Genomic DNA, 17,803 nt, shown 5'->3' on the forward strand with positions numbered 1-17,803 from the left:
CCTGAAAATGCTCCCTTTTCCCTAGGAGCTTGTTAGAGATACTGAATTTGGCCCCCATTCAAAACCCACTAAATCAGAATCAATAGTTCAACAATATCTCCAGGTGATTTGAGTACACCTTAAAAATTTGAGAAGCACTGGTTTAAACTTCTAGCTCTTAAAACTGGCTGCACATTGGAAACAGCTGGAGATTTTAAAAAGTTATTGATGCCCGGGTCCCTCCCACGGAGGTCCAGATTTCATTTTTCTGCGATGTAGCCTGGATTTAAAAAATCCTAGATGATTCCAATGTGCAGGTAGGTTTGAGAATCTCTGAATTAGTCCCGTGTTATCACTGAACAGCTGTGAGCTTAGACAAATTGCTTTGTTTCTCCTGGCCAGAATTCTCATCTCTTAAAAGTGAAGATAGCATAGTATACTCTGTCTGCCTCAGAGTTGTTCTGAGAGCCAAATGGAATTTTAAATGTGAAACTGTTTTTGAAATGTGTGCTTATCAATCCAAATGGCCCATGTTTCACTTAAGTTCTTTAAACCCATCTTCTAGTATATAATTGGGGATTCAGGGAAACAAATGCATTATTAAATAAGAGAATTTAGGTTAAAAATGCATGGAAGACAATGTAAAGACCACATGGTAAGCTTTACCAATATAAAGCTTATATTATTAATAAAGCTTACATTATTACCTGTGTCATGGCTAGTTATCCTCTTTTACTTCCTGTTCAGAGTTTGAGAGGCTAAGTAACTCTCTCAAGTCCCTTGAAGGCTGTTAAAGAGAATTTATTCACTAGATACTTTTAAAAAAAACAGTGGGAGCGGGGGTCAAGACATGCGATGAGGTAAATTTACTAAAGAGGAGCTGGTTATTAGATAACGAGGGTCAGTGGGAAAGAAACTTCATTAGATACCGAGGGTGAGGGTACTCTCAACAAGCTGACTTCGCAGGATTCTTTGGGAAGACGGGGCTCAGCACGCCAAGTATGAGGCCTAGTTTAGAAGCAGGCTCAAAAGAGTCTGAAATTTGCTCTAGGAGCATGCCTGTAAATGCGGATCTGGGGACTGCAACTGGGTGGTTTAAGTCCATAGACTTTGCGGACCTTTTAACCTCCGTGTTAGGCATGAACAGCTAAACCTCATATAACCCGATTCATCTGGCACTGTAGAGCCAGGAAGTAAGACGACTGGCTGCATTCCAACCTTAGAACAGGGCAACCATAGCTCCAAGCGTTGAGTTCCCTGAAAGATGAGGCAAGCATGACCAGAAATCGCTTCCACCGCGGACTACAGGCCGGACTCCGCACGCATCTGCCGCGCGCCAATCACAGACCCGTGCGCAGGGGCGCAAGCGCCACGGCCGTGAGCGGGGCCTCCCCTCTCGCCGGTCTCCTCCGACCTGCGGGCCTGATTGGCCTTTCGGAGATGATGTAGGCGGCCGCTTTGGCCTATGGCAGCGGAGCCGGCTGGCCGGATGGGGTTGGAGGAAGTGGTATGAGCGAGATGATCCCGCAGTGCAGAGGAGCCGCGGGGCACAGTGCCGGTGGCTCTCGTTGAGCTGTGGCCGTTGCTTCTTCCCGTTCCTACGAGCCCCAGGAAGATGACACGCTTCGCTTTGACCTTTGTCCGGCAGTGAGTATTGCTGTCGCAGAGCGCCTTTCTCTCCTCTTCAATGAGCGTGTTTTGGAGTGGGTGAAGTACGGTTGATCTGTCATCCCTTCTTTTCCTGCTTGCCCACCCCTCGGAGAGTCGGCTGGCATGGGCTATTTTCTAGCTGTTTTCGTACGTGTTATTTCATTTCGGCTCTTCCTTCCCCCAGCGTCACTTAGCGAGGAAGGGAGGCAGGTGTCAAAGATCGTCACTTTCGTTTACAGATAAGGAGAGTCAGGTCTGGATAAGTAAATGATCCAAGTTCCCAGCCACTTGGTGCCTGAGCTAAAGCTGAAAAAGACAACCTTGTCTTCGGACTTCTATATGCACCGTGTTAATTTCCAGCTGATTCCGAAGAATTTGCAGAATAGCTCGCCCTAGCCTGTTACTTGTGATTCTGGCTGCCTTCCCCTTTCTCCATCTCTGCTGTTTCCCATTGTTTGTCTTGGGGACTACCCCATGGACGTGTATCTGAGATTTATTTCTTCCCTCCAGAGGTTACATTACTGGAAGAGGAAAAACGGCCTTTGCCTGTGTCTCAGTCGACCACATCACCCTAACAAATATTTTCATAACATTACACGGAGCAAAATGCTGATATGTCTTTATGTCTCTTTTTTCTTCTCAGCACTTATTTGGCAGCTGTTCATGGGAAGTGAAATGAGGGTGGTTAAGAGCACAGATTTTTCAAGCAATATTGACCTAGGAAAGAATCCCGCTAGGAGTCTTGTAACCTGGCCTTCTGTTAACTGATTTAACCTTTCTGACCTCAGTTTCCTGATACATAAAACGGGGATAATGATAGTACCTACCTTACTGGGTTAGTGTGAGAATTAAATGGGAGAAAGGTAAAGTTTATAACAATGGTAGAGAAGAAATATGTATGAAAATTAAATAACTTCTCTTTCTATAAGGACAGCTCTAACAAAAAATGTAGTTAATCCTCAAATAAGTATGCATAGTTTATCAGAACAGCATTTTGAGTAGGTACTATGTGCCAGCGACCTGCGTTGCACAAATAAGTAAGATGCCATTTTTGACTTTATGGAGCTCACAAGAAATACTAATATTATTTAACCTGGTCAAGCCTACTTTAATTCTATCTTTTTTGTCCTGTTGTTATTTTATGGGAAGATAATCTTGGGAATCACCTGAAATTGTCCTTTCAGGATTCACAGGATTTTAATGACTAAACTAGAAATTGAGTTCCTCTCTATCTCTTCTGCCTTACCCCTCTTCATCTTGTAGAACGCTTTATCACTTTTATGACTGCTTATCTAATATCTGTTACCTATTTAATCAATAACAGAACAGTTATTAGAGTCCTAACTGCCATTTCTTTGAACGTTATGGCATTTTCTGGCTCCCTTGACCCAGCCAGCACAGTGTCTGACATATAATTGAAGCTCAGAAGTTGTAGGAAATTTGGATTAAACCAACCCTTGAAAAATCAGGTGATCCCTATTTAGATTCTTAATAGACAATAGTTATGTGAATTTTTATCCCTTCCCCGATTCTTAAAAATGGCTTGATTTTTAAATTGATTCCTCATAGAATAGCTATAGAAACCAATTTAAAAATGTCTTAATAAATGCCAAGCACTGTTATAATTAAATTTTGACAACAATCCAGTGAGGTAAGGATTGCTCCTCAATTTGTGGGTAAGGAAACAGAAACAGAGGGTATGTAACTTGCTTAAAGTCACATGGCAGGTTGGGGAGGCAGGATTTGAATCAAAGCAGCATGACTCTACAGGCCATCCTCTTAAGCAGGGTTCTCTTCTGCATCTTAAGTTAAAGACTGGTATTTGTACATTGCTTGAATATCACCAGCCATTTTAGCGGCTACTTTTTATTTCTCTTAATAGAATTGTAAAGAGTGATAATAGTTTGTGTTGTTCTGTGTGTGTGTGTGTGTGTGTGTGTGTGTGAGTGAAAGTGGAATGAAAGTGTTCAAATAATGGATAGTGTCTGAACTATCCTTTCTCCTTCAGAATTCTTAAAGCTAAAATTGATGATCTTTTAAGGAAAAAATGATTTCAAACTTGATTGATAATTGCCCTAGTTATATGTAATGACTATTGGAATTAGCAAGATTCTATTATTCAGTATAATTTGGGAATAGGCACTGGAGTTTTGTTACCTGATTCTGTATAACTCTATAAGTTACTCAGACATCTTGAAACACTATGTTGGCATGATCAATATTTTATAAAAGTTCGATAATTTTATTAAACAGTGCCTCTTTAAGTAATGCAAGAAAACATTTTAAAAGCAATTTCTGTAAGTTCAACCAAATCCTTTATGAATTTTGTGCTGTTACTATATGAGTGTTTACCTTTCTTCATCATACTTGGAAGTGAAAGTACCTTGCGTATTATTTTTGGAATAGAATGCCCAAGATTTCAAACTTCAAGTCTACTATATTGTTAAACTGTAACTTCTCATGATCTTATAACACAGCATTGTTGAAAACTCTGGTATGTAGATTGACATTTCCATCACCTGCACAATATATTGAAAATCCTAGTTTCCTTGAAATGTTATTTGTAGGTGTTTGCAATCAGTTGCCTGCAAACCATCCATTTCACTTCAATTTTTAACGGGCTCTTAAAACTTAAAATTTCTTTTACAAACTAAATTTAATTTGAATGGTGTAAAGATGATGGGTTAGTAAACTTATTGATAACTGCAATATACAGATGATGTATATCAGCATCGTGCACTTGAAACCTATGTAATTTTATTAACCCTTGAAAAATCAGGTGATCCCTATTTAGATTCTTAATAGACAATAGTTATGTGAATTTTTATCCCTTCCCCGATTCTTAAAAGTGGCTTGATTTTATTACCCTAATAAGTTTACGAAAATCGGTGGGAAAAAAAACTTATTAATAGCAAGACTGATATTTTCCTTACTCTATTCTAACATCAGTTAACTCATTTTTTGTTGAATGCAAATCATTGTTCTGGTCTTAATAAAGCATACAAAATAGATATTAGATCATCTGTAAACTTTTATAAAGATAATACGTAACCATTATGTAACTGTGATATTTGTTTCCTGGGAATGGGGTTGATCCTAGTCTTTGCACCTAGAACTAATCTATATGTAAATAAAAATATATTATGAGTTGTCTGTTTTATTCCCCCCTCAAACATCAAGAGAAAGTCTTCATGTTACTAGCCCTTGAAATCTATATTTTGAAGTGACTTAATTGGTGTAGAGGAATTAGGATAGTTCATGATCAAATATCAGGTGAGGCTTTAAATTTTCACGTGTGCTAAAACATATCTATTTTGAAAACTTACCTCAAATGTATACTAATTTCTCATGATTTGTTTCTTGTGGCACAGACTGAGTGCTTCTCTGTTGAATTTGAATTCTTTAAAAGGATATGCTTGGAAAATTAAGCTTTCTGTATGATTTCTAAAGAAATGCCATAGAATATAAACTGGAGCTAACAAAATCAAATACCTTTTTAAGTGAAGAACGGTGTGATTATCTACAAAATGAATGATTCATATTTGTAGCCTATAAATGGCTGGTCATAAGACTTCTTGCCAGAAGCATTTGGATTCTTGCAGAGTCAGGAATAACATTACTCATTTTCAAAATCTGCATTCTCCATATTAGGATGATGCAGCTTCTGGCTGTGCCTTTAAAGAACTGGAGCCGGATAGACACACCAGTAGTGCCAGGGTAAAACAGGAACACAGAACTGGGACATTAAACTGCGGTGGTAGGTGGGGAATGGGACCTGAAGGGAAGTCTATCTAAAGAGCTGGCTGCCTCTGTTGAGTCTTGAAGGATGAGCATGTGTTCTCCAGGTTCAGCAGTCTATATTTTAATAAGCCCATCAGTTTGAGAACCATTGCTCCTGGCAGAGGTTGGCAACTATTTTTTTGTAAACAAGGGACAAAGTTCCAGGCAGACCTGAGCTGTGATTCCAACTTTGAGGTTTGATGGAGTTCCTTTCTGGATCTGAGTAGCTCAATCCCATGTGAGTTTTATTTTGATTTTTATTTTTTAAGTAGAGCTTTATTTAAGCACATGTAGTAGGTGTTATCAGCCTTCATAGTAATCAGGGAAATACAAATGAAAATTATGGTGAGTTGAACAGTTCAGGTGTCTGGCACTAATCTAAAGTCCTTATATTACTAAGTGGTGGTGAGGATGTGGAACACTGTAGAGTGGTATAAATGGGTATAACTACTTCAGCGTTATCTGATGAAGCTGAATATTTGCATACCCCATGGGCCAGCAATTCTAATGCTAGGTATATATTACTAGGCATGGTGAGCAAATTTTAATTTAAAGGCCCAGACAGTAGTTTAGGCTCTGTAGGCTCTACAGTCTGAACTGCTCAGCTCCACTATTATAGTGTGAAAGTAGCCATAATAATATATAAACAAATGGGTGTGCCTGTATCCCAATAAAACTTTGTTTACCGAAAGAGTTATTAGCCAATCTTTGGATGGTTCTCAAACATAAGCATGCATCAGAATCACTTGGGGGATTTATTAAAACACTGATTGCTGGGTCCCAGCCTCTGAATTTATGATTCAGTGTGTCTGGGTGGGGCCCAAGACTTTGCATCTCCCACCAGTTTCCAGGCAATGCTAGAGATGCTGGTTAAGGGACCACACTTTGAGAACTACTGCCCTAGCGAATATGATCCACTGTGTACAAACATATTCATAGCAGTATGGCCCCAAACTGGAAACACTCTAAATATCAACAATAGACCATGTAATAGATTTTGATAATTTCTTACAGTGGAGTATTACACAGTAATGAGAATATAAGGAGCACAGCCGCATTCAACAATATTAATGTGTCTTAAAATTTTGAACAAAAGAAACAATATGCAGACTACATAGTAAGCAATTCATCGTAAAGTTCAACAACAACTAAACTAACCCATGCTCTACCTGTGGTGGGGAAGATATGAGGAAAGGCAAGCAAATGAGCATCCGAATGTCCAGGTAATCCCTCGGAGGATGAAAGGATATTGTGATTGGAAAGGGATCTAGGAGGCTGGCAGTGATCTGTTAACTTGGGTAGTGTTATATGGGCGTTGGCTTTATAGTTAGGTTATTTGTTATGTGTTTATTTCACAGTTTTTAAAAGATTAAAAAATGCATTAAGTTAAATCTTTGATTTCTATAAAACTCCTTCCAAAAATGACATAAATAGAAAGGACGATTGAGTGCCTACTAAAAGCCAAGCAGTATTCTAAACATTTTATCTGTATTCACTCAATTATCACAGGAGTCCTGTGAGATAGGCTATTACTATTCTCCTTTGGCAGATGAGGAAACTGAAGTACTTGAGCTAAACCAAGCTTGTTAAGTGTGGAACCAAAGCAATGTATCTGAGCCTGATATGTGGCGATGGTGTTTACTTTGAAGATTTTCACCTCTCATTGACATAGAAGGATATAAATGTGGGCTGTAGACATTTGATTCCAAATGAGGAAATAACTTGTTTTGAAGAAATCTGTTTACTATTTTTACCACTCATTTTCTATTCTACGTGCAGTGTTCACAAAGAACAAGCCAACTCCTTTCTCAAGGGCAGTCACTGACCATCTCTGTGTCTCCAATGCCTAGTACTGTACTTACCATATAGAAAGAGCTCAAGGAAGTTTTATCGAGTTCTCCTTGAAAGCTTTTCATGTATGTGATGATGGCATTTACTATAGTTTTTTCCTGTCATTCAGTTTTGTCCATGTTCCCCTGCCTCCGCCACCCTCAAGCCTCAATTGATGGTTACTTTGTGACAAAGTTTCCAGTCCTTTCACCTTTCTGGTTGCTTCAAAAAAATTTTTTTAACTCTTAAAAATGTATTACTCAAACCTCAGTTCTTCACTGTGGTCTTCAAGATAGTTATCAGCACTACAAATGGAACAGCTGAAGACCTAGGACCTAGGAGAAGGCAAGGGATCTGAGGGTTTGTGCTCTTCTTTGCCTCCATTAGCTCGTTCAGCCCAGTGATGAATGGACTGACTTTCACGTTTCATTCCTACTGCCTGTGAAAGATGCTTTGGTCACCGTATTTATTTTAACAAGAATATTTAACACACACACACACACACACACACACACATATACATACATACACACACACATATGTTTTAAAATAAAATATTCCACCTATAACTCCCTTAATTTGGGCAGTTTGAAGTTTTTAGCTCATCAATTTAGTAGATTAGATGATTGCAAATAGTTACAATAAATTTTATTGTTTTCATTCAGTTTTATCTAATTTACTCAAATATTAGGTTAGATTAGGAAGCATGTTACAAGATTCACATGCTATCTTTATGAATACCATCATCTTTCATCATTGATTTTTTTCACCTCAAAAATAACCTAATTTGGTAATGAAGGTTTATTTATTTATTTTTTCCCACTCTCTTTTAGTGGAGAAACAAGATTGAACAAGGAGAAAATAATTCAAGGTTGGTATACCATTATTTTAGCTCTGTCCTTTAGTGTTATCATGATCAGTGAGTTAATCAGATTTGATAGGGCAGGGTGAATGGGGCAGCTCTGTATAGTGAGTTGGGATTATAGAATTAAAGCATTAATTATAGTCACAGAAATATGGTTAGAGCAGATGGTAACCAGGAGGGATGAGACTCTGAAGCGAACTGAATTTAAAGAACGCTACTCCACGTTGTGGGTAGCTTCAAAGTGGCCCAGGCAGCTGATTAAACCATCTTAAAAGATAACTGCTGGGACTTAAGATTACTTTATGTTTGTAAACATAAAATTTATTGGCTGGTGTTAATTATATTTTTCTGCTACAATATTTTCATTTTAATAGTAACAAAGAGGTTTAAAAGAGATAACTCCTTTTCTCACATGGGATAGTTACTTTATTTTGAACAGACTCTCCCTCCCTTGTGTTACTTTGGGCTCAGATATTTTAATCTCCCTATGATCCAGCTAGTCTGGCTTTTAGAGAATATTCTTGATTATAGATCCTGAGTTTCATCATGTTGAATATTTTGTGCCAAGACTTCTGTCCTACATTGTTTCTTTTGAGAAATCAGCTGTCAGTCTTATGGATGTTCCCGTAAGTAATTATCTGCTGTTCTCTTGCTGCTTTTAAGAATCTCTCTTTGTATTTAACCTTTGGCATTTTATAACGTGTCTTGGTGTGGGCCGCTTTGGGCTCATCCTTTCTGGGACTCTCTGAGCTTCTGGAGGTTGTATGTTTATTTCCTTCACCAGGTTAGGGAAGTTTTCCATCATTATTTCTTCAAATAGCTCTTCAACTTCTCATTTTCCCTTTGGTACCCCTATGACATGGATATTTTTACATTTAATTGTGTCCTATAGGTCCCTTAAATTATTATTATAGCCTTGACTTCTTTTTTCTTGCTGTTCTGACTGTCTGTGGCTTCCCCATTCTCTATATTGGAAGTTCAGTCCTCTTCTTTATCCATTCTGTTTATTCCCTCTAATATATTCTTCATCTCAGATAATGTGTTTTTCATTTTTGACTGGTTCCCTTTTATAATTTATATCTTTGTTAAAGTTCTCACTGAATTCATCCACATTTCCCCTAAGGCCATTGAGCATTTTTATAACCAGTGTTTTGAACTCTGCATCTGTTAGATGACTTGACTTCATTATTCCTGGATCTCTGTTCTGTTCTGTTCTCTCATATGGTTTCTGCTTCCCATTTTGGCTGCCTTTCGGTGTCTGTTTTATGTACTAAGCAAAGCTCCTAAGTTTCCTGGTCTTATTAGTGCAGCTTTGTGTGGTAGGTGTCCAGTGGCACAGTCCTGAGAGGGGTTCAGCTACAGGCCAAGTTTAGCTTCAGCCTGTGCCCTTCCAGGGCCACCTCTTAGGATTCAGCAAGCGTTTATACTTGCCTCAAGAGGTCATGCCAGAAGCTGAGGCCAGCTGTCACCAGTGTGAGTCTTGGAGTTGGCTCAGCAAGGAGCACTAGACTCACAGAGGACAACTGGATGTTGCTTGGGTGGGGCCACGAGTTGGGGGAGGCAGAGTTTCAGGGAATCCTCTGGGCAGAGTGACCTCTCATCCAGTTTGGTGACATCTCAGCTATTGGCAGTGTTGCATCTGCACACAATAGGGGAGAGGGGACGTGTGAGCAGGAGGACTCAATAGAGGAACAATGGATACCACTGGCACTTCTGCTCAAGAGAGAGCCTCACCTCTGGCCCTCACTCCGACAACTCTGTGTTCCCCTGTAAGTCCCTGGTGCCCCCTGTGCAGCCTACCGAGCACTGGTGCTCAGAGTGATCAAGTCCATCACTGCAAAAGTCTGCTTGCAGACAAGCCCCCTTTAAGAGGCGTCTGAAGCTGCCACTGCCATAGCCTCTGTCCCACTCAGCTGCTAGGGACCAGGCAGCCTTGTGTCTTCGCCCCCTCCTACTTTCTACCATTGCAGGGTGATTAATTATTTCACTCTCTAGTTGTAGTGCTTCTGTTCATCTAGATCCCAGGCAACTTTCCTTGCTGTGCTCCATGTTCCTGTCACAACTTTGATTCGGTCACAAGAGGGATGAACAAAGCCTCTACCATCTAGGCCATTTTTTCCCAGAACCTCCCATTTCTGTTCTTCTAATGGTTACCTTTAAATTTTTACCATTCATACCTAATAAAGTATAAGATTAATATTTCCTCTCCTGAAAAATACAAAGAACTTACTGTTTAGTATCTCAGTCCTATCCCTTTTAAACCTAGGACTTAGCTATTATTTATTTAGACAGTGTTTGTTCAGATTTACATATATATTTACCAGTTTCTCTTAGCATCTTTTTTTTTTTTTGTATCCCAGCTCTTCATTCCTGAAGTATCTTCTTTGAAAGTTCTCCTAGTGTAGATTAGTTAATGGTCAAGATAGTTTCAATCATTTCTAGTCTAGACTATTGTATTTTTATTCTATTTAATCACTTTTAGTCTAGATATGCTAGACTGACAGTTCTCTTAGCACTTGCTGTTTTATTCTAATGTTCCTGTTAAAAATCCCAATGGTGTTCATGGTAGGTAATTTGTCTTTCTCTATAACTGCTTTTAAAATCTCTTTGATTTTTCTTGTTCTACAATTTCCCTTAACATATCCACAAAGGATTTTACAATTTTTATCCTGTTTGATGTACATTGTGTTTCCTTTATCTGTAGATTTCTGGAAAATTCTCAACCATAATCTCTTCATATTTCTTCCACCCCATTATTTTTTTCCTTTCTGGAGTTCCAATTAGATGTAAGTTAGGAATGCTTATTCTTTCTGTTGTTACTGTGCTATATCAGAGATGTTTCATCTGTATTCACACTGCATTTTGGGTAATGACTTCAGGCCTGTCTTGGAATTTACTAAGCATCCCTACAGTTGCATCTCCCTTGATCCACTGAGGGATTTTTTCCCTTTCTCAGCAATTCATTTTTTCATTACTAAAAGATCTGTTTGGTTCTCTTGAAAGCTCTCTGGTTGTTTTTGATGACTTCTTGTTATTTGCTTATTTTTGTGGTTCTGTCTTTATGTTTTAATTATAAGTTATTTTAGTCTGTATTTGCTGATTTCAATGTCTGAAGTTTTAATGGTTCTAAATCTGTTGCTTATTGTTTCTGTGCCTTTCATTCATGATGGAATGATTTCTTGTGTGTTAAGTCTTTGACTGAGCTATTATTTGCTCTAAATTAGTAGAAAACTTTTGTTAGCCTTTATTGAGAATGATTTGCTGTGACAAGGATTTGCATTTGATTTTCCCACTGACCTGAGACTACATGAGCTTTCTTACAGAATTCCTGCGTTGTAGGAATGTTGGGTTTGGTTCTTCAGTTCTCCCACCTTGCTGTCTCATGCAGCAGCATGCTTCCCCCACCCCAGCAACCCATTTTCTCATTTTAATATTCAGGATTCTTCTTGAGGGTTTTTGGTTGCTTTACTTTTCTCTTGGAGATTTTCTTTATATCCTTTGAGCCCAGGAATGCATCTCCCTGTGCGCGCGCACACACACACACACACACATGCACACACACAGTTCTTTTGTAGTAGGAAGAGCCTTCAAAGTATTCTAATCAGCTTTTCTCCAAGAAATAGAAGTTCTAAATTTTTTTTTTTAAGTGAAGAAGGAAAGAAGGGAGAGAAAATAATACAGTATAGAACATTTGGACCATGGAGATAAAGAAGGAAGAACTTCCTTAGATAATGATCTTACCCCCCAAACATAACACCTAAATTGAGGAAAAGATCAGAGCCAGCATTACTAAACCATAGTTAATGAAGGGATGGGCAAATGCAAAAGAGGGGAAAGCTTGAGACAGTTAAATTCTCATTATTATCTAATTCCCATTATGCAAACATTATTTTGGGAAACATTTGAATACCTGAGCCTTTAGAGTATAGCTAATTTTACTGTTCTCTGACAAAGTATATGGAAAAGTACCCAAGGAAATATTTCAATAAAATATAGATAAATGCTATTTATATTCTCTTACATGTGACTTAATTTGCATTTTTGTATGTATGTATGTGTGTATGTGTGTGTGTGTGTATATATATTTGAATGGTATTCTTTCTCCTAATACTACAGGGCAAGGAATAGATGAGTCTCTTTCAGAAACTGGATTTAAACAAGCAGCTGCTGCTGGTATATTTTTTAATAATGTGAAGTTTACTCATATTTTCTCCAGTGATCTCCTAAGGACAAAGCAGGTAAGTAATTTAGAGTCAAGGTTGAGGCTGGTGAACTAAAAGTCTCCATAGTTGTAACTTTGAAAAATCTGCTCCCAAATTCTGTAGGAAATGAAATCACACACAGAAATCACTCGCAAACCACTCTTCCTGTCGACAGAACTTCTTTTTTTAAATTTAACTTTATTTTGGTTTCATAATTATTAAATTAGAGTAGCTTTGGGGAAAATGTCTAGCAAAATGTCTAAAAAAAAGATAAGGTGTCATGAGAGAGTCAAGCAGAAGCAATAGACAGGAGAATTTAACCCACACAGACATCAGATACTGGAATTGCTAGACACAATTAAAACAGGCAAGCAATGTTACTATAAAGAAATAAAACATGTTTGAAATATCTTTAGGGAACAGATTGCTATAAAAACAACATCAGAGATTTTAAAAATAACCAAAGCAGCTTCTAAAAGCTCAATGGAAGGAGACTTTTGTGACAACTATAAGGGAATAACAAGGTTGGAATTTAGTCTCCTGTAAACAGCTAGAAAACATGACAAAATTTGCGAAGCAACTCTTTTCAGACATTGGACTTCAGGTAGTGTGGATGTATGATCCCCAAATGAAGTGAGAGGTGAGCCCTTGTTCTCTGGGATTTCCAGCTGAAGCAGTGTCCAGACTCTGGCAGGAGAAGCCAAATAGAACCCAGTGGTCTCAGTGAATTCAGGAGACAAAGCTTGGAATTTGGGATGGTTAAATATCTAAATTGTGGGCAGAGTACTGGGAGAGAGAGCTGCACAGAGAGAGAACTCCAGAAATATGTATAGGGATCTCCTTAAATCTTTGATAGACTATTAATCTGTGCATGTATAGGGTGAAACCGCACGAGGCCAAGCAAAACACAACTTCAGGGGAGAGAGTAATTGCTGAGGAGTTGTAAGCTGAACAATTCCTAGAGTTCACATGGTGTAGGAATCAATTTGAGTTCCCATCAGCCAAAGTAGAGAGATTTCATTGAATACATAGAGCATATGGTAGAGATGTCACAAGGATTACACCTTAATCATGAGGCTAAACTATCTTTAGAGGAACATAATGAGGAGAGAAATAGAAGATATTAAAAGAGAACCAAATTCATCTTCCAGAGATAAAAAATATAATATTCTGAAATGAAAATTTCACAGGGTGGGATTAACAGTAGATTGGACACTAGAAGAAGAGGTCAGTGAACAGGAAGATATAGAAAGAAAAAAAAGACTAAAAAAAGGAAAATCAGTCTCAGTGAAGTATAAGACGATTAAATTTAATGTACATGTAAAGTTTCAAAAGAGAAGTGGGGGTGAGGAATGAGTATGAAGATAAGAAAATATATATATTATGAAGAAATAATGACTTAAAAAATTCCAGACATTTATCCAGTGAAAATACTTTGAAAAATTAAGGTGAAATAGACTTTTTCTTTAAAGCAAAAGTTGTGGGACCTAAAATAAACCAACACTTATATGGTCTATTGTTTTTGAGGTTTTTTTTTTTTTTTTTTGGTGGGGGTGGGGGGTTGTTTAGTTGGATTTTGACAAAGGTGCCAGGGTAATTTAGTGGTTGAAAGGGTAGTCTTTTCAATAAAGGGTGCTGAAACAATGGGCTATCCATATGGATAAACATAAAATTTGAGTCTTACCTCACAAAAGGCACAAAAATTAACTTGAAATTGATTATAGAACAAATCTAAAAAGTAAATCTATAAAACTTCTATAAGAAAACACAGGTTAAAAATCTTTAGAAAGTTTTCTTGAGACAAAGCACTAGAATTCTTTCAGTAATTAGACAAATACTTCACTTTAAAAATGGGTGAAAGGTCTACAGCCATGCCACCCTGAATGTACCCAGTCTTGTCTGATCTCAAAAGCTAAGCAGGGTTGGGCCTGATTAGTACTTGGATGGGAGACCACCTAGGAAGACCAGGTGCTGTAGACATTTTTAAAAAATAAAGTAAGAAGTAGAAATAGGTGAAAGATTTGAATTTGACCAGGCACTTCATAAAAGAAGATACATAGAAGGCCATAAACAAATAAAATATGCTTAGCATAATCATAACAAATATAAATTAAAACCACAATAAGATGCCATTATACAAACATTCAAATGACTAAAGATGATAAAAGGATACGGAACAACTAGAACTCATACATTGCTAATGAGAATGTAAAATGGAACAACTACTTTGGAAAACAGTTTGACAGGTTAACATACACTAACTATATGATCTAGCAATTTCAGTCTCAGGAATGTATCCAAGAGAGAGAAGAATACATGTCCAGACAAAGACTTGTACACAACTGTTTAATAGCAGCTAATGGGCAAAGAGTAGAAACAAGCCATGTGCTCATCAGTAGGTGAATGGATAAATGAACTATTTATATATTTATACAATGGAATACAACTCAGCAACAACATACAGGAGTCTTAAAGGCATTATGCTGAGCAAAAGAGCCAGACACAAAAGTACCTGTGGTATGATTCCATTTAGATGAGACTCTGGAAAAGACTAATCTACATAAAGCAGATCAGTGATTGCCTAGGGCCATGGTACTAAATTATAGATTAATACAGCTGAAATAATCATTAGCTTATAGATAAATATAAGATAGTAACTGAAATATAGCAGAGTGTGATAAATAGATTAAAAATAGAGTTTAAAAGACATGAACATAGTGAGGTCTAATGTCTGTCAAAAGGAGGTATCAGAGAGAATGGGAAAGAGGCAGTATTCAAAGAGGTCACTGTTGATAATTCTCCAGAATTGTTGGAGGATAAATGATCAGATCCAGGAAGTATAACAAATTCATCAGTATAAATAAAAAGAAACACATCTACATTTAGAAACAAAATTGCAAAACTCCAAAGAATAAGAAAGAAAAACATCATTTACTAAAGGCCAGTATTAGGCTATAAGCAAATTTGTCAGTGTCAGTAATAATTTCTTTAAGGTGTTGAGAGATAATAGGATTAACCTAGAGTTTTATACCTAGCAAAACATTTTCTAAGTGTAGGTGAAATGAAGACATTTCATACAAACAGACTGCAAAGAGCACTCAAAGGGTAATTGAAGAAGGAAAATAATTCCTGAAAGCAGGTCCGAGATTCAGAAAAGAACAGTAAGCAAAGAACTGTTAAAGGTTTAGGTATATATGTACGATTATTGACAAAGAAAACAATAATGATGATAATGCCTCACTTGTGGGGAGAGCGTCAAAATATAAAGCAGGTTTTAGACTTAAATAACTTCCACAGTTTTACAAATACGGTATCTCTTGTAGATCAAAAATAACTAGGTGCATTACGAGAAGGAAATGTGAAAATGAGCAAAAATGAAAGGCAGCAGAAACAGACATGGGAATTATCTAGTAACAGGAGTTATTAGATGTAGGCTTTGAAATAACCATTTAACGCATAGATAAAAGCCATTGAGAATGTCAGCGGATTACTGGAAACTATAAGCAAGAATCAAATACGAATTCTAGAACTGAACATATAACTGATATTAAGTCTTAATGGATGCGTTTAATAGCAATTTAGACACACCCAAGTGGAAAGTTGATGAACTAGAAGCTTTTCTGTAAAGGGCCAGATAATAAATATTTTAAGTTTTGTGGGCCTTATGATCTCTGGCACAGCTATTCAGCTGCTCTCGTCCTGTGAAAGCAGCCATAAACAATACATAAGTGGCTGTGTTCTAGTAAAACTTTATTTACAAAAACAAGTAATGTTCTGGATTTGGGCTGTAGGCTGACCTCTGAACTAGAAGATAGTTTATAATGAAAAATGAAAATCTGGCATGAAGAGACAAAGGATGAGCAGTACAAAGAGAGGCAACTTTTGCAAAGGAAAATTATTTCTAGTTCTTTTTTATTCACTAAGAAGGCATGTATTATTTTGATGATTTGGCCAGAATAATATTTTTATGAGAAACAGATGTCCTTTGATTTTTAGACTGTGCATGCGATTTTGGAGAAGAGCAAATTTTGCAAAGATATGACAGTAAAATATGATTCAAGACTTCGAGAGAGAGTAAGTAACTTATATATTCTTTACTGTAAATTATCAATAACCACATCAGTTTATCACATGGCTAAAAATTAAATGCCTTCCTGCTAGGGATATGGAAACAGCTAACATCTGTTAATAATTTATGATTTAACAGTCACTGTTACATACTTTCATAGATAGTATCTTATTTAATTATTAAAATCATGTGATTTACAACTTAAATTGTAAAAGCAAGGTATACGCATAAGAATTTAACACGGTACAGCACAGTTTAAACGTGAAAAGTTCTCTCCCTCAGCCTCCCAATCTTACTCCCTGATTTTAAGCATAAATACCCATTTTATATACCAGAGATAAATCTTTCTGAAACTGAGATTTAGCTAAACCCATACAACAATTTCATATCTGAGATTTGACTCTAAGTCTCCTCCTAGAGCAGCATTCTTTTTATGCTCTGTAACACTGACCTATATAGCTGGTTGATGTCCCTGTCAGCCCTGTGATTTCTTCTATACCTGGACAGAAATGTAACAGAATGGCTAGGGCATCTTTAAAGAATTTCTTTTCTTAACGTGGATGTGTTCTCTGTTATAGTTCAACATATATACTAGAGCTCCAGTGTAAATACTGCTTGGAAAGGCTCGTTCTGTGCCGGTGAACCAATGCTCAAAACGAAAACATTCTGAGTTCAGTGAAACACTGAACAGGGCCTATCATCGCATGGCAGGAGTGTTATCATCAGGCTGGGCCATCTCATCTTTTCTCCCGCTGCGTTCTCTCTGAGTAGTTTCATCCTCCCTTATGATTTCGGTTAATGGGCTGCTGATTTCCAAAGAGGTGTTTTAAGAGATTTCTTACCTGAGCTGCGCACACACACACACACACACATGAAACCACTGACCGTTAATATCTGTTTGAATGCCTTACATCTACTTTCAGCTCAAGGGAGTGAGAATTTTCTCTACCCAACTCCTGCTTTACCCGGTTGCCTGAACCATTGATTCTTGGCTTCATTGTCTCTGACACTGTACATCGAATTATCATCTTGTCAATTCTACCTCTAAATAGTTCTTGAATCTTTCTTCATTTCTCTGCAAACTCACTGTTGCCATCCTATTGAAGTTCAGTGTCATCTGTCACCTAGATCACTGGAACAGTGATTCTCCTGTTTTCACTGTACCCCCTTTTCTAATCCAATTTCTACACTGCAAGCCAGAGTAATCTTTGGAGAATTTGGTTGCAATATCTCTGTATAAAGCAGTTCACTACTTCTCTTTTATTTTCAAAGATTATCCAATGGTGCCACAGCTGTTCCTCACATGCTGTGGGATCTGATCTGTTGCCACCACCTGTGTCTTCCCTTGGCCCTGGTGCCCAGTCTTAGTGATAATATGAGGTGAGCATTTATTCGATGTGCACCGCATTCTGGCACTGTTCCAAGCAC

The 17,803-nt window shown here is 37.6% G+C and overlaps 1 protein-coding gene and 1 pseudogene across 2 annotated transcripts in view; both read left to right on the plus strand.

The window, feature by feature from the left end:
- Window positions 1–1,465: 1,465 nt before the first annotated feature.
- TIGAR (TP53 induced glycolysis regulatory phosphatase) overlaps window positions 1,466–17,803 on the plus strand; it is a 31,647-nt gene continuing 15,309 nt past the window's right edge. For both annotated transcript variants that reach the window (XM_016150141.2, XM_016150140.2), the window contains exons 1-4: window positions 1,466–1,626; window positions 8,073–8,110; window positions 12,221–12,342; window positions 16,303–16,380. In XM_016150141.2, coding sequence (XP_016005627.1) covers window positions 1,595–1,626; window positions 8,073–8,110; window positions 12,221–12,342; window positions 16,303–16,380 — 270 coding nt within the window. In that variant the 5' untranslated portion in view covers window positions 1,466–1,594. The remainder of the gene's footprint in view (window positions 1,627–8,072; window positions 8,111–12,220; window positions 12,343–16,302; window positions 16,381–17,803) is intronic.
- On the plus strand, window positions 14,168–14,286 carry LOC118614361 (annotated as a pseudogene).

Source organism: Rousettus aegyptiacus, unplaced genomic scaffold, assembly GCF_014176215.1.
Source record: "Rousettus aegyptiacus isolate mRouAeg1 unplaced genomic scaffold, mRouAeg1.p scaffold_m13_p_2, whole genome shotgun sequence".
Classification (NCBI taxonomy): Eukaryota; Metazoa; Chordata; class Mammalia; order Chiroptera; family Pteropodidae; genus Rousettus; species Rousettus aegyptiacus.